Source organism: Pseudogymnoascus verrucosus, assembly GCF_001662655.1.
Source record: "Pseudogymnoascus verrucosus strain UAMH 10579 unplaced genomic scaffold scaffold_7, whole genome shotgun sequence".
In the NCBI taxonomy this organism is placed as follows: Eukaryota; Fungi; Ascomycota; class Leotiomycetes; order Thelebolales; family Thelebolaceae; genus Pseudogymnoascus; species Pseudogymnoascus verrucosus.
The window spans coordinates 209,188-231,942 of NW_017263658.1; the positions used below are offsets into that span (position 1 = coordinate 209,188).

Genomic DNA, 22,755 nt, shown 5'->3' on the forward strand with positions numbered 1-22,755 from the left:
AGCTTAGATCTCAAACCACCTCAGAAACGACCTTCCTCGCAACCACAAGCAAATGATCCCCAGTCCCCACATCCAAATCCTCAGCCGCCCCCAACGCAACCTCAAACCACCTCCTAAACCCCTCCTCATCCAACCCATTCAACCCCGCCGCCAACCCCCCACCCAAAAACGACTCACAAGCCACCATCCTCTCCACCTCCAACCTCACCCCCACCTCCCCCTCCCGTCCAACACACGTCCCAAAAAGCGCCCCCACCTCCTCCCGATACGTATGATGCCCTACATTCCTTGGATTCCTCGTATACTGCCCCGTCTCCAAATACTCCGCATAAAACCCCGCCTCCATCACCAGCCTCAGCGGCTCTCGCTGTGCTAGGTCACGGAGATGCGCGTACTTCGTCACGAAAGCTGCGATTACGAATCCACCCCGCTTAGTGGCTGTCATGCATGAGTGTAGGACGTGGAGGCGTTCGTCGATGGAGAGGAGATGGTAGAGTGGTCCCTGGCAGAGGACGAGGTCATAGTAGTTCTCTCGGAACACCTCTTGGACGCTGCGGATATCGAGAGCGTTGGCGCAGGTGATATTTGCCAGGGCCACGCCGGATTCTTGAGCATGTAGTCTAGCTTGCTCGAGCTCGGTTTGGGAAATATCGACGAGTGTTACATTGTGCCCTTGCTTGGCTAATTCGACGGCTGGTTTGGGGGTGTTAGAGTCGCGGCGATGCGAGGAGGTGGCGTCTTAGATCACGAACCATAGCGGCCTGTGCCTCCACCGAGATCGAGGATTTCCTTTGGTCCGGTGGTGGGTGGGAGGGAGGAGAGGGATTGTTGGATTATGTGGAGGGAGATGGCGAATTCGAGGCGGTTGGTGATGAGGCGGTTGTGTTCGAGGTTGGCGTTGGCGTTGTACCACCCTGCTACTGTGGATGTGGATGTCATATTGGGGGTTTGTTATTTATGAGGTTCTAATTTTTATGTTCTGTAAATGTGATATATGTGCCTATTTTTTTTAACGACGGTCTGAGTAACAAGTTCTGCTGCAAATATTTCTAATTGTTATATCGGTGGTGATGCGGCATTTTTATCATCGTCAAAATGCCTCAATCTAACATCGTCTCGTTTTATACCAGTTAACATGCGGCTTCTCACCTTTCTAAAATTACGAACACATCTAGTTATTTATCAACTAGCTGCTTTTACGCGTTAAAGTTCATCGACGTAAGCACGGAGTATTTATCAACGGGTTAATCTCACAAGACGGCAGCATCTGCAGATCTCCCCTGTCACCACCTTCGCCAAGATCACATGCGGCTGTACAAGGATATATGAACAACCTTACCCACAAACACGCGGTCCATAAGTGGATAAGCTTTCAAGCACCGTCCACCATGTCGGAAGGTGTCAACTTCCCATGCCTCACGCACACAGCTTTTCCGCCAACTACTGCAAAATGGGGAACACGGAGGAGCTTGACCTCGTAGTCATTGGCGCCGGTGAGTTAACCCCCAAAATGCCGTGCATGAGCACCACCACTGAACCCATCCAGGCTCCTATGGCCTCGCAGCCGCAAAAACATTCCTGGAGGTGAACCCTTCGGCCAGCATCGCCATCCTAGACTCCGAGGAGACGATTGGAGGAGTATGGGCGGAGCGGAAGCTGTATCCCGGTCTGAAGACCAATAATATGCTCGGGACCTACGAGTTTAGTGATTTGCCTATGGACACTGCGACGTATGGTATTAAGGCTGGGGAGCACATCAGCGGTGAAGTGGTTCATCGTTACCTCAAGGACTATGCGCGGAAATTCGGCATCTACTCTAAGATCCGGTTTCAGACTAAGGTTCTTTCTGCTGAGCAGGCTGGCGGCGAGGGGTGGTTACTCACTGTTACGAAGGGATTTAGTGATAAGGATGCCCTGAAGACGAGCGAGGTGCTGGCGAAGAAGCTTATTGTAGCCACGGGCGTGACTTCGGATCCGTTTCTGCCTAGGTTTAGTGGTTCAGAATCGTTTGGGGCTCCTCTGTTCCATACTGGCGATTTCAAGGAGCATGCGGGGACGCTGGAATCAGCGAAGACTGTTGCGGTTTTCGGTGGCACAAAGTCGGCTTGGGATGCTGTCTATGCCTATGCAACGAGGGGGGTCAAAGTCGAGTGGATTATACGTGGTATGTAAGCCCCAGAATCCAAGTCAAGTGCAAGCATTAAACATCTTCAGAATCCGGCCACGGCCCGACTTGGATGGCTCCACCATATGTGACACCCTTGAAGAGATGGCTAGAGAAACTCGTACACACTCGCTTCATCACCTGGCTCAGCCCCTGCATCTGGGGTAACTTCGACGGCTACTCTCGCGTCCGATCTTTCCTCCACGGCACCGCAATAGGACGCACTCTCGTGAACACCTTCTGGGGCATCCTAGGCAACGACGTGAAGACGCTGAACAAATACAGTTCGCACCCCGAGCTAGCAAAACTCGAGCCCTGGAACGACGCATTCTTCGTCGGCGCCTCAGGTATCTCAATCCTCAATTACGACACTGATTTCTTTGAACTCGTACGCAACGGCACAGTGTCCGTCCACATCGCTGATATCGAGGGGTTGGCTCCTAAAACGGTCTTACTTACTAAAGGCGAAAGACTGAAAGTCGACGCTATGGTCTGCGCAACAGGGTGGAAACACCGCGTGGCTCTCGATTTCCTCCCAAAAGATCTCGATCTCGGACTTCCCCACCACACCACCTCCGCACCCAACGCGCACACCAAACAAGCCAACGAAGAAATCCTCTCCCGCTTCCCCAGACTCAAGCAGCGCCCTGCTGCACGCCCGAAATACGTCCCCCTGACAGAGAACAAGGGAATCAGCGACGAAGACCTCGCGCCCCCTGAGGAGACATTCGAGCCCTTCCAGCACTACCGCTTCATGGTTCCTCCGTCGACGATTCGCGATCGGAACATCGCATTCACTGGATTCCAGCTGACTATCAGTACCACGATTATGGCGCAGGCGCAGGCGCTGTGGATCGCGGCGTACTTCTCGGACAAGGCTGGTGCGGTTGCCATTCCTGCTGATGAGGAGGAGGTCAGGTATGAGGCGGTGCTGCATAATCGGTTTGGGCGATGGAGGTATCCGGAGGGGTTTGGGGTTATTCCGGATTTTGCGTTTGATGCGGTGCCGTATTTGGATATGCTGTTGACTGATCTGGGGTTGGATTGTCATAGGAAGAGGGGGTTGTTGAGGGATATGTTTAGTCCGTATGGGCCGGAGGATTATAAGGGTCTTGTGGGGGAGTGGGTGTCGAGGGTGAAGAGGTAGAGCAATTTAGATAGATGGCGGAACCCAGGGAGTATGTGAAGCAATATACGAAACGTTGAGTGCATCAACTCGCGTTGTAGTCCCAATGAAGCATGAAGTCTGTATCCAGGCTACCTTATTACACGATCCAAATGTCAAATGGCCTCATTTTGCAGCCATTTTCATTTATATTTCTTCCAAGTTTCTCATGCTCCTGTCAGTCTCAACTTGGGTTACTTCGCTAATAACTCGAAATATCCACAGAATTTCAGGACAACGACAACTGAGAAGCGTAACGGATGATTTATAGTAAGACCAAGAAATAAGGCCTCCCTTTTACTTTCATATAGTAACTGAACAAAGTCCGAACTATAGGTGGTGAATCTAAATAGGCTTTGTCACGTGCTCAAATGCAGGGACTCGGAGACGCTAAATTAAGCGATTCCGTTTGGGATTAGTATAGTTTTAATATTTCACACGTGATATCGTGACAATAACGACTGACTTTCTGAAGAGTAGGTCACATTATAACCATGAAATCTAGAAGAAGCACAGAGTTTCCTCAATCTAAATCCCTCGTCACGACACCTAAGAGTAGCTGCTGTCAGCCAACCCAATCTCACGTGAGAGCCGCGTACCACCACCCACCACTACCAAACTACACCCACCCACCTCTCCCGCCCTCGTACCAAAAGCTCATTTCCGAGGCTGACAAGCCCACTCCACCCTCCTCCCCATCCCCCCTTCTAACTGGCCACACCCTTCTGCACCTTGACGCCATAAACGCGGTCAAAGGCACAGAGGTAATATTGCGCCAAGTCCTGTCTATGCCGGAAATGAAACGTCTGAGGGGCGGTGGTGGGACACTTGCGGCGCAGCTGGGGCCTTGGCTGCCTGTCAGACTGGGAGGGGATTGGGAAAAGGAGGTGTGGTGGTTGGTTGGAAGGGGGGGTTGGCGGTGGGAGGGAGGGAGTTAGTGGCGGCGGCTGCCTGGGGCTGCGGTGAGGCTGTCTGTTTTGTGGTGGAGAGGAGAGGGGTGCGAGGGTGTTGCAGTGTGTGGATGGATGGACGGACGGGATGTGAGGAGGAGGCGTGCTGACTGGCGCCGGTACGGTACGGAGTAGGGCACGCACGGAGATCGGGGTAAGGGATACGCGGGTTCTCGCAAGGTTTGGTGTTGGTGGGCGTCGTTGGTGGGAGACGTGCAGGAAGTTGGTTGTGGAAGACCGACCCGTCATGAGCGAAACCCGACGGAATCTCACGAAATCAAGCAAGAGCGGCCGGCACGTACGAACTTCCGATGTGAGGAGGTATGTTGTAGTAACTGGTGTAAGTTGGTTACTGAGTAAGTTAGCATACTCGAGCGTCGTTCTGTATGAGTATACACACGGCTAGTTCCAGTACCCGTCCGTCATGGCGTGCGTGCTTGGCTATTTCAAGATAGGGACTGTGTTGTACGAGCTGTGCGGGCTGTACATGCATGCATGGCGGATTCTCGCCTTTGGGTGCTAAATTATCCAAGCTCGGTGTGTGTTATGCACGTGGAGATTGTGAGGATTGGGGGGATTGCGATGAAGATCAGCCCCCTTGCGTGTAAAGCATGAACATGTTCTAAAAGAAGCTCGGAGTAGGTAGTACGACGATAACGGTGTTGACGACGACGTTAACCATCTTCGACTCGATATACGCGTACACACTTTTGTAGCAAGGAGAGGAGTTGTTTCTGTGCTGTGATACGTGACATTCTACTAGATTACATGCTACTACTAATGCAAACTACTAACTAAAAACTACTAGTAACCTAGCCTCAGGCCGCCGTCGATAGTCGTCCTGAATTCAAGTTACTTACTCCAGAAAAGCCTTGGTTACCAGTTTATTAGCAGTTACCACCAGTACTACGTGTATGGTTCCACCGAGTCATGTACTAGAGCAGTCGTAAGCCATGGGGAAGACAAGACAATACTCCAGTTATTGATTGAACTAAGCCATACTATACCATACTATACTACTGCCATACTTACTCTCTCTACTCTACTCTGTATACTCCTTCCATACTACGTTCCTTGCATTCCTACCTAGTACCGTACTCTACTCTACTCTACTCTACACACGCATGAAAAATTAATCGAAATAACAAAATACGATAAACGAGAGTGACTTGCTCTCCCGTACACCATCCTATTACCGTACATGTCACTCGGACTGCCTCGGATTATCTTTATCTCCCTCCTCCTGCTTCCTTCCCTCCCTTTTCCCTCCTAATTAGCGTCCCACACTGCAAAAATGCCTTAAAGTACGCCCTAGCGAATCCCATTAATTGGCTAACTCCTCTGATGTTCCTACTCCGTGTACCGACACCGCCCCTCCCATCCTTCCACCCCCCCAAAATTCAACCAAAAAACCCCCCAATGGGCCGCGCCTCTTGCGTTTATAGTGACGCGTAGTTTCCTAACTTGAGAGAGTAACCACTCCCCTCCCCCCAAGTCTCTTACCACTCTCCCTCATCGCCACCACATTCATTTACAACCACACCCCCCTCTCCCTCCACAAAACCTAGGATACATACCTACGACGTTCCGATATCCTTAATGTCCTGCCTTTCCGGACGTCCTACTCTCCTTACCATATGTTACGATGCGGAAAGGAACGAAGGTCTTCATATTCGTTAATTTCGTCGTTATTTGCCTTCTTGTAAATGCCTTCAGCACACTTATCGCCCTCCTCTTCGAAGATGGAGCCGTCCACGCCATTCCAGCTGCCGATATCATGAGGCCCAGCGAGGACCATACCGATCGCAATGACAGACAAGTTATCCCTCGAATAATACACCAGACCTATGTCAACGACTCCATACCCGCGCAATGGGTGCCCAGCCAGAGATCGTGCATCGACCTACACCCCGACTACGAGTACAAGGTGAGCTCCCCCCCACGCCTCATCGCCCTCAATTCCCCCAAGATGGACACATACTGACGAAGGCAATCTACAGCTCTGGACGGACACCCTCTCCCGCGAGTTCATCCGCACGAAGTACCCCTGGTTCCTCGACACCTTCGACTCGTACCCCTTCCCCATCCAGCGCGCCGATGCCATCCGCTACTTCATCCTCGACCACTACGGCGGCATCTACCTCGACCTCGACGACGGGTGCGCTCGGCGTCTGGACGTGATGCTCGAGTACCCAGCCTGGCTCCGCCGCACGCTCCCCACGGGCATCAGCAACGACGCCATGGGAGCCATCCCGCACCACCCCTTCTTCAAGCGCGTGATCCAGAGCCTGGAGCGGTACGCAAACAACTACGGCATGCCGTACATCACGGTGATGTCGTCGACGGGGCCGCTCTTCCTCTCCATCATCTGGAAGCAGTACATGTCTGAGGAGCGCCCGGAGCAGGACCACGTGCGCGTGCTGATGCCGCCCGAGTACCGCAACAACGCGTGGAGCATCTTCTACATCGCCAAGGGGAACAGCTGGCACGGAAAGGACGCACAGACTATCTTCTGGATGGGCAAGCACTGGATGCTGCTCACCTTCAGCGGGTTCGCGGTGGCGGGCGTGGTCTTCGCGGTCATGTTCTACGCATGGACGGCGTGGATCGGGACGAGCAGGAAAGACAAGAACGGCCCTGGTTATATACTGCTGCCGCGGCGAGAATGTGTGGATCGGATGGCGTGATGACAACTGTTGGATAGAAAAAGAGCGAAGTCGCGGGCCACGCCGGCCGCGAGCCGCACCACGACAAAGCTGGGTTGGTTGGCTTATTTATTGCCCACCAGCGGTTTTTGGGGAGCGGATGGGGCGGCGCGCCTCTGGAACACCCATGTCACACACGATGTATTGTCTACAACGACGAATTGCTCTTCCACGGCCACAGCCACATGTCAAAAAAGCACCACCGCGTGCTGCCGTGAAGGGAAAGACTGCATCGCCGCCGACGCTGCTATCGCGAATGCTGGCCGGGGGCATCCTTTGTGCGTTCCGTCCGCTTGAGTTTGAGTTTGGAATTGTGCACACACATTTGGGGCGTTCAATGGAGCGAGTGGGGGTTTATCAGCGGGATAGAATTGTAAATACATACATACATGTAAGAGTAGTCTTTTTTCCTCACCTTCGGACTCGGGGGTTTTTTTATCCTCCGGAGCGCAGCGCCCGTGGAAGTGGTGGCTGTCTCGTTGCGAGGAGCACGGTCGGATTAATGGCGGGATGGTAATAGAGGGCACTGGGTTCCTCGGATAACTAGAGTAGAATCTTAATAACTGATATCTACACTCCAACTTCTTGATGCTTGTGATCTTTTTGAAACATACTTGTCTCAGGCCGCGAAGACAGGGTGTTGATAATCCCTTGGGATACGGAGCTATCTCCGCGCAGAGTCAATCCCTCGACCTCATGACTTAACGCCCATTCAGCAAAATCCCCATCCTTTCAGCTCAAGCAAAGGCATCCCTACAGACCCAGCCGGTTCTCAGGACCAGGCCTGTGTATGTCATCGAACACCGCCGTCATCGCAGGCGCGTGTCCCGTGACAATCACGTGACCTACGCTTCCAAGCCTCCCTCCAAGCCTCCACATACCAACTTCCAACATCAACGACCCAGCCACGCCAGCGTCATCACCCTAACCCTCTTCCCTCCCCCGCCGAAGGCTGCAAGGCAGCACATACCCCCCAACCATGACTCTATACCCTGCGACCCAACGCAGCGGGAGCGGGTGGCCCCGCGTTCGCAGGTTAGTGCATGACTGGCAGGGATAATCGAGTGGTAGGTATGAGTGCGCGATGACGGTGGAATTCTACAGCGGGGAGGGGTGGTGGCCGGGCAGAATGTTTGGCGGACCTGTGGCATGGGGTTTGTGGTGGATGGGGGGGGTGATTCGGTTCTGGCGGGGGGATGGTAGTGGTGGTCCCGAAAGAAGGGGCCTGCACAGCCGTGATGGGGGGTGGGCGGAGTGTGCGGAACGGTTGGATCGGGAGGGGGAGAGTGTTGGATGTGCGGTGGTGCCTGTGGGTGGCGAGCCTGACGGTGACGGCGAGGGGGTTTGGTGAGTGAAGTTGAGGAGGGTGTGGATGTTGGAGGGGTTTGGTTGTGTTTTGAGGTCTGGAGGGGAGGGGGAAGGCTGGGATGGGATGGGGAGTATATATTAGGTCGGGGAGTGCGGTTGTGTGCTTGGAGGTGTTATATCGTGGGATCTACGAAAGATATATGGGTTTATTTAGGGAATTATCACGTTACATCTCCAGTATCATTCTCGGATTGAAAATGAGCAGCAGCAGCAGCAGCAGCAACGCCGACCAACAAGCCAGCGGGCGAGCTGGTCCTAGTACAGCTCCTAATAACTACGGCCCCGTCATCGTTGGTGAGTCCACCCTTCCCAAATCCCCCGATACCAAACTAACCATCCCACAGACTCAGCAACCTACACACTCACCCCCATCCCCGAATCCCCCTCCGAAGACCCCATCTCCAGCGCCGTCGAAGCCCTCGAGCATCTCACCCTCCGCGAAGTCGGGAATAGCTACATCATCGACACCCCCCGCGCCATCGGCCACCTCACAGACACCCTCTTGGACCTCCCCACCTCCCCTCCCTCCCTCTACCTCTCCATCTCCGGCACTTCCATAGCCCGCAATGGCTCCATCTCTCTCATCCAGCTCCTCGTACTTCCTACCAACCGAAATTACCTAATTGACATCCACACCCTCCGCTCCAGCGCCTTCACCACCGCCGGTCCCCGCGGCCGGACATTCCAATCCATCCTCGAAGACGCCGCGATCCCCAAAGTGTTTTTCGACATCCGCAACCCCTCCTCCGCCCTGCACGGCCTCTTCGCAATCTCCCTAGCCGGCATCCACGACCTCCAGCTCATGGAGCTCGCCACACGCCGACGCCCACGGAGCAAGAAATTCCTCCACGGCATCGCGCGGTGCATCACCTCCGACTTGTCCTTGGGAGCATACGAGCAGCGGCGCTGGAGAGAAGCGAGGGCGAGGGGGGAGAGAATGTTTTTGCCGGAGTTTGGGGGGGGAAGGGAGGTGCTGGAGCAGAGGCCGGTGGGGGAGGATGTGGCGGCGTTTGTTACGCTGGATTTGGGGTTTTTGCCGGCGTTGTGGGGGTTTTATGAGGCGAGGTTGGGCGGGGGGTGGAGGGGAAGGGTGGGGAGGGAGACGGTTAGGAGGGTGATGGAGGGGCAGAGGGAGGGGGAGGAGGAAGGGAGGAGGGGGAGAAGGGATAGGGCGTTTGGGCCGTGGTGAGGGGGGGATGGGATGGTGTCGCTTGAGATTTTTGGGTTTTGTGTTTGTGTTTGTGGATTGCGATGGATTTGTTTTATCATGTTGAGATATGGGCGGTTTTTTGGAAGTTCGGGAAAGCAAGAGCGTGGACAACCACAAGGAATAATGGAATTGGGCATGCGTGTATTTAGTAAATTTGAGTTTATGGATAAATATGGAAATAGATTTACATACGTGATCGGACATTTCCGACAGTTTTCATCTCCAGCATTGTGATTGACATCGCACCTCACTATGAGGTTTTTAACAAGTCAAATCGACGCAACCAGAGCGATCGCGAAACATAGAAAACCAACTGCATAATTTGAAACCCGCAGCCGCTGGATGTGTAGCTATGGGGGATGTAGCTATGGGGGATGTAGCTATGGGGGATCGAAATATATCGATTGGTATTGGCGCCTACAAATGAAGGAAGCGCCCAAGCTGGCGAGGATGGCCGTGGTTTTTGGCCGCTTGTTTCAGATTGTCGCCGGCGGCTACAGTATGCGACCGCTTCGGCGACAGCAACACACTTCAACACGATTTTGCGCATTCTAACCCATGCAATATCGCGTTCTAGCCCCCATAGAATTGATCGTAAATAGTTTGAAGTGCATATGCAGGTGGCCGAGGCCATATGCAGGGACTTTAGGCGCGTAATGGGGCGCTTGCTTTTGCTATTTTCGAAGAGTTAGACATTGATTGATAACTCTGGAGTTTAAATATATAAAGGCTGCTTTATGCCAGCTACTAGTAGATAATTTCATCGACAACAAGACAATCTGGCATTGTTATCCTATCGCTCTATCGCTATAAATCAATTCCCCGAAAACCGTTCAATTTCCTGCGAGTTACCCATCGCCATATCTATGCGATGAAGATATAACTAACAAACAACAGCCAACCTTGACACCATGTCTGGAAACTCGCAAACCAAAGTTGATATCCACATTCTTTTCTTCAAATCAACCACCGATCCTCGCAACCCTGGAGATGTTGCCTTGTGGTTCAATTGCTCAGAGCCGTTTCTGATTCACCTTGACGGACCAAACGGCGGCCACTGCCTCAACGTCAAAGAAAACTACTATCCTTCTGCTAGTAGGCAGTTCCGAAAGTCGGTGATTGTGGGAGCAGGAAAATCCGCCACAAAGGCCCAGATAGTTTCGGTCGTTTCTCAGATGCGTATCGACAATTCAAGGCCATTCGGTTCCGAGGAGTGGACTGGCAATGCCCTCCACCTGCTGGCCCAGGGGAGATATGTAGAGCGGGAGGAGTACTTGAGGTCTGTCAACGAGATGATTGATGTAACAAAAGGGGGCGCTGGACGCGCCTGATTCATGTATTTTAGATCGCAGGGTGAGCGTGTGGGTGTCGACGACGCATAAGCAATGATGCCGACTCTTCCCTACGGAACACCCCATCACAAGACCCCTTGAAATAATGCAAGTTGATCGTAATAGGTCCTCGGGAAAATATATTTTGCATACTCCCTCCAGTCCTTATTCTTTGCCTAAACCTCAAAGAACTTGACATATTCCCAATACTCTGGAGCCCAGCCACCGTACTCCCAGTCGATCACACCTGCGATCTCCATATCCTTGATAATAATATTGTGCTGGGATAGGTCTCCATGCGAAAATACTATCAGATGATCAGTCCGTAGCTGACTATGGAGAGCTCTGTTGATATCTGTCGGGGTCGTTCCGATCAGCTTTGTGACATAGTTATTAAAGGCTGCTTCGTCCTGAAGGGCCCGCCAGAATAGTGGCCCATGCGCCTACACTCTCGAAAAAGGCCGCCTCCGCAAGACCCTATGGCACCAGTCTTGAATTCAGCAGACTGCATGGTTGATATGATTTCTCGTAGTTGCCCGCAGATGTCTTGCCTGTCCTCTTCTGACATGTCTGGCCAAAGTTCTTCGAGGTTCTCTCCTTCTATGTAATCCATTCGTATACTTACAATCCCATCTGGTGCCGAGCTAACCTCATAAACTCTCGGCGCTGGAATATTCAGTTCTGCTGCTAGATCTAACGCATGCTTCTCCTTAAGGTGTACTTTTCTCCCCGATTTGACGACTGTGTCGTCAGGATGCACAGCTGGACCTTACATCCGTAGTAATCATAAATAAGAAAGATTCCTGACAATAATTAGCTAGCTGTGATATATCTGCAAGATCAGATGTTACCTCGGGACCCATCTTTCTGTGCCAGAAACTCTTTGGATGGCTGCGGAAGCTCCAGTGTCATCTCCTCTGGCGGTGGATGATGTAATTTATGTGCCAGTAAGGTAGTATATAGAGAAACGGTTTTGCCAGTTGCAGCCATTGTACTACGAGATATAACTTTTTGGTGTGCGTAAGCAAAGTGGCCAGTCGATCATAGTTCTGTACGAAATGCAACGAGGTTGTCTTGCTCGATGTGCAGTTATTGTCCTTGGAAGAGATTGTGGGGCATGGGGGAACAAGCTGCATGGCAACACAAAAATATACACAGAGGCGAAGAACACAAAACATAATCCAAACAAACAATTTACCCTCCATTGACCTATGGTTTGAACATGATTTATATGAATCACAACAAAGCGCAAGCACGAGCTGTGATTAAAGGATAGGCTGGCTTTCAAAATGACGTTAACGCGTAGCTATATTAAGCCTTGTAGTTGAAAACGGACAACAATGGTAAGTCTGAGCCTTCCTTGAGGCTTTTTGTTGCTGCCACAGTGGGATTTTGACTTCATCCACTTGCGAAGAAACATGTTACACAGCCAGTATCTGACAAGAAATGAGGTTTCTCAGGCTTCTATGGCACATAGCTATTAAAACTTATACGGAGAGCCATCGGACTCTGTTCACAACGTCTAGTAAACGTATCTGAACGACAAATTCTCCTTGTCCGTCTTGCTCCCCCATTCCTGCCTCCCCTCTTCGGTCGCAGGGCGTGGTCCCAAAGCAGCTTCTACTCTATCCTTCTTTTTGTTGGCCCAATAATAGTACCCAAACAGCAGTGTCGCAAAGACCGCGCCCCCACCCTGGGTAGCCAGTATCGCAATTTTTGCTGGCTTATACTCCGGTTTATCTCTATCCTGGAATGTCTGGGGGCCAATTATACTTCCAATTGCAAACGCCCCTGATACAAATGCAGAAGCAAGGACTCGCTTTGTCTGCCCAACACAGTTTGACATTGCCCACTGGAAAGTCAGCATCAGCGTTGGAATAATGGCATAGACGAGGTGGGTGCCGATGATGATAGCAGCCGGTTTGCTGAGAGGCGCGAAAGACATCAAGGCGCCGCCGATCATGCCTGGAATGCAGAATGCGGCTATCCAGGCCCAGCGGCGGTTAGAGCTGTAGCGAACCCCAAAGCCTGCGATGAGCGAACTGATGATGGTGACGAGGCCACTCGGGGCGGTGAGGAGGGCTGCTTTTGGGGAGGAGAAACCAAGATTCGCGATCACAATGGAGGAGTAGGAGGAAATAACGCCGCTGGAGCATGTTACCTGGAGATCAAGGTTAGTTGCGAACTGTGTGTAATGGTGAGTACATACCGAGATAGTCATTAACACCAACAACCATATCTGGATATCGAGGACGAGCTCCTTCAATTGACTCCACTTGAAGTGGCGGTTCTCAATGCCAGTTTGGTTGACTGCGATGTGATTGAGTAGAGCAACCTTCTCGGAATCGGTGAGAAATTTCGCCGTCATAGGTGATTTGGGCAGGATAATGAAGCCTGCAACTCCTACGAAGGACGTGAGAAGCCCGAGGCTCAAATACATAATCCTCCATGATGATATCGAAGTTGTACCATGGACGTGTTGGAATCCATAAGAGATGAAGGCACCTGATATCTGGGCCAGCCCTGCACCGCAGAACCAGAAGCTATACCGCGATGCTTGTTCCTGCGAAGTGTACCATTGGCTGCTTATTAACATCATACAAGGCGAGACGGGCGATTCAAAAAGTCCGGCAAAGATGCGAGTTACCAAGAGGGAGTGATAGTTGAATGTTGCCGCAGTACAGGCTGTCGCAATGCCCCATAGGATGGCAAGGATACACAGCCATTTTGTCACAGTGACCTTTTGGAGTATATACCCTGTATCAAGTTCAGAACTTGAGTCTCATAAAATTGAGGGGGGGGGGGACTAACCGTTAGGAACCATCGCAATCAAATAGGATATGTAGAATACAGAAGACGCATTTGAGAAGTCATTCTTAACAAGGTGAAGTTCTTCCCGAATACCCATAACACCTGAATACTGTCATCAAGAACATAATTCAGCTGCGGTGGTTTCTAATGCTCAGGGGATATGCTTACGTTGATGAGAACCTTGTCAAGGAACTGCAACCCATAGCAAGCGCTCATAATTGGGAGGATCCGCCAATCGATTTTTCGTCGCAAAGCTTTAAGGTCCACATTGTGATCAAGGTGGCTCTGGTCCTGACCAGTGAGGTAGATGAACGCCCTATCGACATCTTTGCTATCAATGCTCTCAGTGGCGATAGTCGGTGTGGCGCCAAGCCGCTCATCTTCTATAGCTAAAGCTCCAGCTGTTGACTTCTCGTCTTCCAGTGAGGTTCCCATCGTCACAGTTAAAAGCTTCTAAGCACGTAAAACGTGGTCGGAATATGGATGATAATGACCTTGGGGTAATCTTGACTGACAGGAATGGGCATAAGCTGGCAGTTAAGTAGTTTCTTCAGGCTGTCCCCTTAGATAACATTGTGCTGGAATATATTGCAACATCCTTCTTAGACACGTATGGACGCGAGGGCATATTTCTCAACTGCATGGTATGTTGTACACGTACCAGTGCCAAGGAATTTATTTCCAGACATTTATACTCTTTGGGAAGTTTCGTGAAACCTCAGAACAGACCAATGACATAAACATTGTCACGGTATACCCAACATGATGCACCCCTTGGGTTTAGTTTGCCGATGCAATAGCTTCGAGTCGATCTCTGGAGGTGGCGTTGTTCGCTAACCCTTACTTTATATTAGCATCCTTACTCAACGTACATTCATCCGATGTCCTGAAATTATTTGAACTATGCGAGGTGAATGGTTCAAGGTTCAATTTAACAGAATTTAAACCCTAGTGTTTCAAGCAACGTTGTACATGAAATATTATTATATTCATTTTTGATGTTAGGACTCTGATCCGATTTGATTGCACAAGATTACAGGCGGCCTTTATGTCTGTAGCAGGAAGTTTTATGAAACCTGTATACATAGGAGCAACGAGTGTTTACACGACGTCAACTATACTACGCATATGTACATGCGGTGCTACACACCAAGTAAGATATTCACCTTCTTGATAGAGAAGACTTTGATATCCGCCATGGGCAACCCACATAGAATCAAGTGCATTCCAGTGTTGATGCCACAGGCCGAAATCCTACAAACAGCGGTATCATGGCTGACTTAGTTACGGAAAATTAAAAGATATTGTCTTAGGGGTGGATTACTGCAGCCTCCCTACAGTCCCTGCCTTGGCGTTTTTTGTTGTGATCCCTTTATGTTCCACCAAGGAAACCATTATCCCTGTGATTCGAAAACGATGGATATTCATAGTGACTCTAAATACGGCAGTTCTTATCAAAGAACCATATCTATGTTTCGGCTAATCCAAAGTGTAATCGAACTCAAAATCATATTCTCGGCGTGAAATATAAACTCAAAGGCAGCCCAGCGCGACTCCATTGTATACCGAGTCTTTGTGCCACAAAGCCCTCCGTCTATGATCACCACGCTCCAGGTGACGGATCGAACCAGACCAAAAAAATAATAGAAAATAAAGAAAAATTTGATTGGGTCCAGATTCGAACTGGAATCTCTCACCGTTCCCCAACCGCTCTTGGTATCCAAGGAAGAGATGCAGGGGTTAGCCCAAAATCGCCTTGAATGGCCCAAAATCGATTGCTTACGGAGGCGGACATCTTACCATTAGACCATCCAACCTTTTAATTTAAAGATTGGACGCATATACTGCCGTTTGAGGTATCTATGTAGTTCATAGTTCCCATGCAAATATATCTAAACCTGCCCTGGAGGATGGGATACTCCTTCCACATACCTCGAATGCCATGTGCCATGCCAACTGTCTACCGAGCTATAATATATCCACAAGAAGGATCACTCTTTTATTGCACAGCGTCTCATCTGTGCAACTTGTTCAAATGGACTCTCATTGTTTGCTATACACTCCATTGATACGACAGGCTTAGCGCGTGGAATAAATCGCTGGCAGATAGACAACACCTTCCTATTTATACATTTGCTCTCTTCCTCACGCCAGTAATACACTCCAATGGCTTCCTCAAGAATCCTTCTCTTGTCTCCAGCACATCCTGGTACAGCTCAAACTCGTACCTTCTGAACACCGTCGCCACAATCAACGCCAACTCCATCTCCGCCACATTCCTGCCCACACAGCTCCGAGGTCCATAACTGAACGGAATAAATGCACCCTTCTGTCTATCAGTCACCTTCTCCCAACGCTCAGGTCTGAACTCATCCGCGTCTGGGCCCCAAATCTCCGTGGAATGATGCACAGTGTACGCCGGAACACTGACGACGCTGCCGGCAGGGAAATGCTGATCCAATATGCGGACCCCCGGTCCAGGAGGCACAACACGAGGGAGTCCAAGTGATGACGTTGAGTGGATTCGGAGAGTCTCGTTGATAACGCACTGCATATACTTGAGGTCACGGACTTGCATATACTGTGGCACGACAGTGCCCACAGGGAGAGCGGCGTCAAGCTCGGCTTGCAGCTTTTGGAGAACACCTGGTGTCTTGAGGACCCAGTAGAGGAGTGCGCAGGAAGTGTTGCTAGTGGTATCGCTGCCAGCGATCAGCTGGGTGAGGGCTTCTGCGGTTAATTCTGAACGGCCAAGTTTGGCACCAGTCTCGTCTTTACCCTCCATCAGGCGGGCAAGAAGATCAACACGATCATCACCTTTGGGTCCTGCATCGAGGCGTGCTGAGACTCGGGCGACTGCCATTCCTGCAAGGTTCTGAACAGCTTCGACACCTTGGAAGAAGAATGGGTCGGGGAGATATTTGGCGAATGGCTTGATGGCTGGTAGGCATCCGATGGTTCCGCTTACTTCGCCGCGACGGTTGAGGACTTCGACAGCGGGGGCGTAGGTGACTGGAGAATCTGGAGTTTTTCGGATCTCGACGATATCTTTCCCCTTTTCGACCATGCCGAAGGGTTGTCCGAAGGCGAGATCGCCGATGATATCGAATGCAAGGAAGTTGAACCAGTGTAGGGAATCTAGCTTGTAGAACCCTCCATGCGAGAGTTCGGAGAATCTGTCCCACTGCTTCGTGAACGCAGACAGGTTTGATGTCATGTACTCCTCGAACTGGGAGATGGATTTCGTGGAGAAGGTGTGAGCAATAGTCTTGCGCTTCCGGGTGTGCTCGGCTCGGTCGCGGGTGTTGAATAGACCACGCTGGATGGACACAAAGGCATCGTAGTAGTCAGATTTCAAGAAGCCATTGCCATGGCCGTAGACAGATTGGATGGCGGAGTCGTCGGCGATGGAGACGTGATTAGGGGCGATACGGACAAGTTTTCCGTACTTCTTGTGGGCGGCATGGACAGATAAAAAGCGCTTTCCTTGCCTAGCTTGGATGAGCAGCCAGACATTGGAAAAGCTTGCAAAACTAGGGGACGGGATACCACGCAGGTATCCGTAGGTGGTGAAGTATGGAATCAAGAAATAAAGACCGAGAAGGGCGATTGGTGTCCAAGGAGTGACGAGAAAATCCAAGATGGATCGTGAGACAGACATTTTTCAACAGATCAATTGTATAATTTGACAATTGTTATGAAATATGCGACTTACGGGTATACAGGAAACCCCGTGGGGAGAATCTGGGGTTGTTCATATAGTTAAGTTATAGAGAGACTTTTCATCCAAGAGATCGGGTCGCGAACCGGAACTTGTGGATTTCCAACCTAGCGGCATAACCCCGCACAACCCCGCGCTCCAACCAAAGATGAGACTAAACTATATCAGGCCAGGCTAGACCAATGGATGTGCGACTTCAACTCCCTTCTTTCGTTGCCGGCGCTATGTGGGCGTATTATTTCGGCTCCCTGGTATTTAGTCTCCGGACATTCTGAGGTCGGATATACTTCACGGCAATAGTTCATGGGCCATGGTGTCATTACACCGTAGGGACCGGACGGAAAACGGCATCAAGGCTATGTGCTGTCACATGGGGATGGTTGGAGATTCTGATACTTGTTTTTAAGACGTGGGTTTGGAACTCCGTAAATAGATAGCCCTGTAAGAAGAGATGTGCTACTTGCACCTTACCATACAGTCAGCCCAGGACGCACGGCGATGAGCGTATCGACCACGGACGAGCAAGATATAATGCTGTATTTTAAATGACAAACCCATTGTTCATTGTCCATTCTATCTTCAGTGTGTCAAACTGGTGGTATCTATGCGCCAAATACATGTTAAACTCCAAAATATCAACCAACCGCGTAAGCCCTATTTTACACTTTCCCTTTTCACTTACGTCCTAATTCCACACTATCTCCTCGCCTTTTTCTTATCCGGCTCTTCCGCCTCATCATCACTCAATTCAGCATACATAGTGTTTGGTTGCGTTTGCTTCCACGCGTTCGTAAATAACGGGTCCTTCTCGGCGAGTTCGGCGTATTTCAGCAATGCCTCTCTCGGGTCCTCATCTCTCATACTGCTTAGTGGGATAGTCGAATTGATATGAGCTTCGTCTGGCTGACTCTTCATAAACGGCGTAACAGCAGGCTTCATCGGTCGTCGAGGGTCCCTGCTCTTGCCGCTCGCTGTCAAGCCAATGGTGGGATGGCGCGCAGCGAACGAGGACGCTGCTGGTCCGCTCTGAAGGATTCCACTAGGGCTAATGATGGTATCGCCTGAAATGCCAGCGGACTGATCTGTGGTGAAGTTGGGGTCATCATCGACATGGCGCTTTTTGGGAGCCCGTGACATGACATCTTTCGCACCGCGGAAAGATGTATTGGGGTTGTAGAGGACATGCACTTCGGCATTGGCTGAGGAGGTAATGATCTGGTTCAGCTTCTCGTGCCATAGAGCGGAGATGAGACAGGAGCCGGGAGTGACGGGTGTGACGAGTTCTGGTTTGAGATTTCCGGAATTCAGGATATGGAGGTGGCCAGAGCTAGAGCCAGTGATGATGTTGGCGCCATTGGGTGAGTATTTGATGGTCGATAGAGAGTATATATCCGAAGTTGACGGGTGAGCGACTTCTAACACTGGAGTCTTGAATTTCCTAGTGTCCCATAGCTTGATCAAGTCATCACCGCCTCGCGTGACAACCATACGCCCGTCTGGGCTAATATCGACGCCTCCCGTTCTAGTATTGGGCTTATGGGCGCCACGGATCTCCCCGGCCGGCCGCGCATGAGGTCCATTGCCACTCCACATTACTAGACTCCCATCCAGAGCTGTTGCCACCAGTATATTGTTTCCGCCTTGCTTGGGGCTTCCCCAAACGACACCCGTCATTTTGGTCCTTCCTCCAGACCCAGCCGTTCGATCTTTGTGAACCAGAACCTCTTTATGTGCCCTCTTATGATTTATATCCCATATGCGAATCGTGCTATCCGTCCCTGCCGTGGCAATAATATTAGGGTCGGTAGGACTCCAAGTGCCAGTAGTGATCGATGAGACATGGCCTTTCGTGTTGTTCATGTCTCTGATGTACATATCGCCCTTCACAAACTCTGCCAATACCTCGCCATCTCTGCTTAAGATTTTCGCTTGAGGATGCTCTGATATGCAAAGGAATTGGCTGCCAGAGTGAGGGCTGAACTCGATATGGTTGATGGGGTGGGATTCGGTGTTATCTGACGGTTTCCCAGCGCTGGGATCCACGCTCTTAAATGCCCGGAGAGTTGTAGGGGTCATTGCCGCAAAATCGTGAAGTTTTACTGTGCAGTCGGTAGACCCGCTGACGAAACGAGAGCCAGACGGATCGAGGGATATGGTAGTAACGGCGCGGTCGTGAGTCTTGAGCACCAGCTCGTGGGAGACTGGGAACTCGTCGTCGTCATCCTCATCGTCTTCTGAGCCGGAGTCATCGTCCGAGCTATCCTGTTTCGCAGCTGGCTCTTGCTTCTTGTACTTGCTGTCTTCGATTTGACCTGCTGGCCTTGTTGGTTCGACCTTTCTTTTTGTCCTGTCGATTTGCGCCGCAACGTCTGCTTCCTTGGTTTTCTTTCCAAAAGAGGTTGGAAGAAAGGCCCGCATGGGGTCATCAGCCGCCAAGTTTGGGCCCTCCACCTCATATTCATCGCTGTCACTCATTTTGTCGATTTGGTACAAAGCCTGGCGGGATTTTGTCGCGACGCGGGTTGATGGGGCAATATAATTCCACGCGGCGATTAGCGCAGCGATGACGAGGGACGGACGGAACGACGGGCGGTGCTAGTCTTCCGTGCTACCCATCCCAACTTAGGCAGCTTCCTCTACAACTGATGTTACAGATTCATCGTCGGATTCATGTACTCATCGCAATGACTTATAATCGATCATTTTCAATCGTTCCGATGATTTAGAACACCCATGCGCTTGACCTCGAAACCTCTGGCCAATACGTCTTAGAGGCGGATCCTTCGGGACAAGCCCGCGATGTTCATTTCCAATCCAGATGTCGCAGCCATCACCGCCACTGTTACTCCGTTCTTGAATCAAGATGCTGTCCTACATCACATCGCATCCAGGAGTTTCTTCTCGGATGACGAGGGCGGTACTCCGATCCAGCGCTGGTCGTCTCTGATCGGGATTATCAGTTCGATTGTGGGGAATATACTTATCAGCTTCGCCCTCAATATCCAAAGATACGCGCACATACGAATACACAAGGAGGCGGAAGAGAAGAAGCGTCAGCACAGACAGGTTAGCGATCGTTATGGAACAGCAGATGGTTCCTGGGCAGGTCACAATGGACATGAAGAGACGGAACGACTGAGAAGCTCATTCGACTCCGCAAAGCCAGGGTCCGAGTCTGGCGGCGATAGTAACGACAATGTCGAGCAGCAATCATATTTGAAGTCGCCATACTGGTGGGTTGGGATTGTACTTATGACAATTGGAGAAACCGGAAATTTCTTGGCTTATGGATTTGCACCGGCTTCTATCGTGTCGCCGCTCGGGGTGGTTGGGCTCATCTCGAACTGCGTTATTGCACCTATATTGCTCAAGGAAGAATTCAGGCTCCGGGACTTCTGGGGAGTCGTGGTTTCTGTACTTGGAGCAGTTACGGTTGTTCTTAGCGCCGAACAAGAAGAGAAGAAACTTGGTCCTCACGAGGTTATCGGTGCTATCACGACGATGGAGTTTGAAATATATATGGCTGTGACTATCGGAGTCATGTTCATCCTGGCATGGGCATCACCAAAATACGGAAGCAAAACTATCCTGATTGATCTCGGGCTCGTCGCCTTGTTTGGCGCATACACGGTACTATCGACAAAGGGTGTTTCCTCCATGCTCTCGACCTCATTCTGGGATGCATTCACCAACCCAATTACATACGCCCTAGCCGTTGTATTGATTGGCACAGCGGTGATGCAAGTCAAATATATTAACCGCGCTCTTCAACGCTTCGACTCTACTCAAGTCATTCCAGTCCAATTTGTGTTGTTTACAATTTCGGTGATCATGGGCTCAGCAGTTCTGTACCGAGATTTTGAATCCACCAGCCCTGGACGGGCTGTAAAATTTGTTGGAGGCTGCCTCCTAACCTTCTTTGGAGTTTTTCTCATAACTTCTGGAAGAGTCATCCACGACGACTTGAGTTCCGACCTCGATTCAGAGGATGAGGCAGAGAGCATCTCCCTTACCAACCACGACGATCGACGGGCTAGCTATTATAGCGATAGGAATACCCAAAGGGCGTCATTGAGTCGGGCGCGCCCATCTCATGAACTTCTCATCAACGACGAGGCTGCTGAATCTGACGATGGTTTCCCCGCGGACGATATTTCGCGGCGTTCCTCTCGCATCTCTTACGCACACCGCCCTCGTCCAATAAGCTCTACTTCTCAGACCCTAGTGCCCGGCTCAGCGCCTGCTTCACATCCGCTGGACAGCGCTTCCCTCGCCGCTCTTCCGTCTACCTCTGAAGCTCCCCCCGACAGGCCCGTGCGCCCCGCAATTACGCGGCTCATATCGCAAAATGAATTTGGACAGCCACAGTCTGATACTGCGGTCCTGCGGCCCATGACTCCTGCACGTCACTCGACTGGCAAGCCTATGACCCCAGGACCGTTCATCTCTCCCCTCTCGTCTTCGGTCGTGGCAGATACGGTTCGCCGCAGTACCGATATGTACGGCAGTAGGCGCCGGCCACGCCTTGACCTCCACCAGACGCGGAGTAGAGAACGGCGGGATAGCATGGAGGGGTTGTTGACCAGCGAACAGAATAGCCCGACGAAGGCTTCACGGATGATAGATCGCCACTCGTATGCTGAGGATGGGGACTTTGGTAATGGCAGGAGAAGCCTGGAAATACCTTTCGAAGAGAGTGGTGGAAGTGGGAGGAGGAGGGCGCAGAGCTTAGGGCAGAGATTGGGTGGATTCTTGCGCAGTCTGGGAGGAACAGCACCCACCACGCCTGAAGGAGAACAGGAGGCTGAAGACCTCGAACGATTGGCTCGCGAGCAAGATTAAAGCCCTCAAAAGTTGGTCTGGCCGCGCTGAGGCACGATGCGGCCTCTGTTACTTTTCAATGATGCGACATAGCGGGCGAATAGTATTTATTCGGCATTTTAGTCCTTGGTTTCCATTGGAGGAGTTTTGGTGTAAGATGATTTACGGAAGGGGTAGGATTTGCTTGAGCATGCGAAGTTGGGAACGGACGTGTTTAGCCAATTATATAGTACGAATAATGCAAACAAGGGGTTACATATTGGCCACGTATTAACCAGCTTTTTAAAAACATATCTTCCCTATTGGCCTCCTAAATAACTGAAGTCGACTCATGGGGTAGATCGACAGGGGACAGCGAAGCCAGTTATCACGTGATAGTGTACTGTTTGCTTTGAGTGCAAACAATGCCTGGAGTTGTAACTATTATCTGTCCTTGAAGTAATGAGACCACCGAATACACAGCTTCAGAATTCACAATACGCCCACAAAGTTACACCAAATAACCCGTC

At 51.0% G+C, this 22,755-nt stretch overlaps 11 protein-coding genes across 11 annotated transcripts; 5 read left to right on the top strand and 6 right to left on the bottom strand.

Annotated features, from left to right (window-relative positions):
- Window positions 1-10: 10 nt before the first annotated feature.
- On the bottom strand, window positions 11-1,249 carry VE01_02833 (uncharacterized protein; the record flags this gene model as incomplete). The annotated part of the gene is made up of 2 exons (XM_018272337.2): window positions 753-1,249; window positions 11-693 (listed from the first exon to the last, which is right to left on the bottom strand). The coding sequence occupies exons 1-2, from the start codon at window positions 937-939 to the stop codon at window positions 11-13; spliced, it is 870 nt and encodes a 289-aa protein (XP_018133363.1). The 5' UTR covers window positions 940-1,249.
- Window positions 1,250-1,286: 37 nt separating this feature from the next.
- On the top strand, window positions 1,287-3,451 carry VE01_02834 (uncharacterized protein). Its single transcript, XM_018272338.2, has 3 exons — window positions 1,287-1,493; window positions 1,547-2,164; window positions 2,215-3,451. Exons 1-3 carry the CDS (start codon window positions 1,412-1,414, stop codon window positions 3,309-3,311), a joined length of 1,797 nt encoding a protein of 598 aa, XP_018133360.2. The 5' UTR covers window positions 1,287-1,411; the 3' UTR covers window positions 3,312-3,451.
- Window positions 3,452-3,971: 520 nt separating this feature from the next.
- VE01_10752 (uncharacterized protein) lies at window positions 3,972-5,018 on the bottom strand. The gene is made up of 2 exons (XM_059464204.1): window positions 4,680-5,018; window positions 3,972-4,631 (listed from the first exon to the last, which is right to left on the bottom strand). Exon 2 carries the CDS (start codon window positions 4,526-4,528, stop codon window positions 4,037-4,039), a length of 492 nt encoding a protein of 163 aa, XP_059320187.1. The 5' UTR covers window positions 4,529-4,631; window positions 4,680-5,018; the 3' UTR covers window positions 3,972-4,036.
- A 637-nt stretch (window positions 5,019-5,655) lies between these two features.
- VE01_02835 (uncharacterized protein) lies at window positions 5,656-7,900 on the top strand. The gene is made up of 2 exons (XM_018272339.2): window positions 5,656-6,206; window positions 6,280-7,900. The coding sequence occupies exons 1-2, from the start codon at window positions 5,925-5,927 to the stop codon at window positions 6,964-6,966; spliced, it is 969 nt and encodes a 322-aa protein (XP_018133361.1). The 5' UTR covers window positions 5,656-5,924; the 3' UTR covers window positions 6,967-7,900.
- Window positions 7,901-8,389: 489 nt separating this feature from the next.
- Window positions 8,390-9,773, top strand: VE01_02836 (uncharacterized protein). The gene is made up of 2 exons (XM_018272340.2): window positions 8,390-8,646; window positions 8,697-9,773. The coding sequence occupies exons 1-2, from the start codon at window positions 8,412-8,414 to the stop codon at window positions 9,539-9,541; spliced, it is 1,080 nt and encodes a 359-aa protein (XP_018133358.2). The 5' UTR covers window positions 8,390-8,411; the 3' UTR covers window positions 9,542-9,773.
- A 561-nt stretch (window positions 9,774-10,334) lies between these two features.
- Window positions 10,335-10,988, top strand: VE01_02837 (uncharacterized protein). The gene is made up of 2 exons (XM_018272341.2): window positions 10,335-10,405; window positions 10,460-10,988. Exon 2 carries the CDS (start codon window positions 10,474-10,476, stop codon window positions 10,891-10,893), a length of 420 nt encoding a protein of 139 aa, XP_018133359.1. The 5' UTR covers window positions 10,335-10,405; window positions 10,460-10,473; the 3' UTR covers window positions 10,894-10,988.
- An 81-nt stretch (window positions 10,989-11,069) lies between these two features.
- On the bottom strand, window positions 11,070-11,883 carry VE01_02838 (uncharacterized protein; the record flags this gene model as incomplete). Its single annotated transcript, XM_018272342.1, has 4 exons — window positions 11,070-11,200; window positions 11,341-11,634; window positions 11,667-11,696; window positions 11,745-11,883. 4 exons carry the CDS (start codon window positions 11,881-11,883, stop codon window positions 11,070-11,072), a joined length of 594 nt encoding a protein of 197 aa, XP_018133356.1.
- A 471-nt stretch (window positions 11,884-12,354) lies between these two features.
- VE01_02839 (uncharacterized protein) lies at window positions 12,355-14,139 on the bottom strand (the record flags this gene model as incomplete). The annotated part of the gene is made up of 4 exons (XM_018272343.2): window positions 12,355-13,054; window positions 13,103-13,650; window positions 13,705-13,813; window positions 13,873-14,139. 4 exons carry the CDS (start codon window positions 14,137-14,139, stop codon window positions 12,416-12,418), a joined length of 1,563 nt encoding a protein of 520 aa, XP_018133357.1. The 3' UTR covers window positions 12,355-12,415.
- A 1,589-nt stretch (window positions 14,140-15,728) lies between these two features.
- On the bottom strand, window positions 15,729-17,477 carry VE01_02840 (uncharacterized protein). Its single transcript, XM_018272344.2, has one exon. The coding sequence runs from the start codon at window positions 17,363-17,365 to the stop codon at window positions 15,830-15,832; it is 1,536 nt and encodes a 511-aa protein (XP_018133221.1). The 5' UTR covers window positions 17,366-17,477; the 3' UTR covers window positions 15,729-15,829.
- A 357-nt stretch (window positions 17,478-17,834) lies between these two features.
- VE01_02841 (uncharacterized protein) lies at window positions 17,835-19,945 on the bottom strand. Its single transcript, XM_018272345.2, has one exon. The coding sequence runs from the start codon at window positions 19,898-19,900 to the stop codon at window positions 18,122-18,124; it is 1,779 nt and encodes a 592-aa protein (XP_018133220.1). The 5' UTR covers window positions 19,901-19,945; the 3' UTR covers window positions 17,835-18,121.
- A 106-nt stretch (window positions 19,946-20,051) lies between these two features.
- VE01_02842 (uncharacterized protein) lies at window positions 20,052-22,522 on the top strand. Its single transcript, XM_018272346.2, has one exon. The coding sequence runs from the start codon at window positions 20,225-20,227 to the stop codon at window positions 22,265-22,267; it is 2,043 nt and encodes a 680-aa protein (XP_018133219.1). The 5' UTR covers window positions 20,052-20,224; the 3' UTR covers window positions 22,268-22,522.
- The last annotated feature ends 233 nt before the right edge of the window (window positions 22,523-22,755 follow it).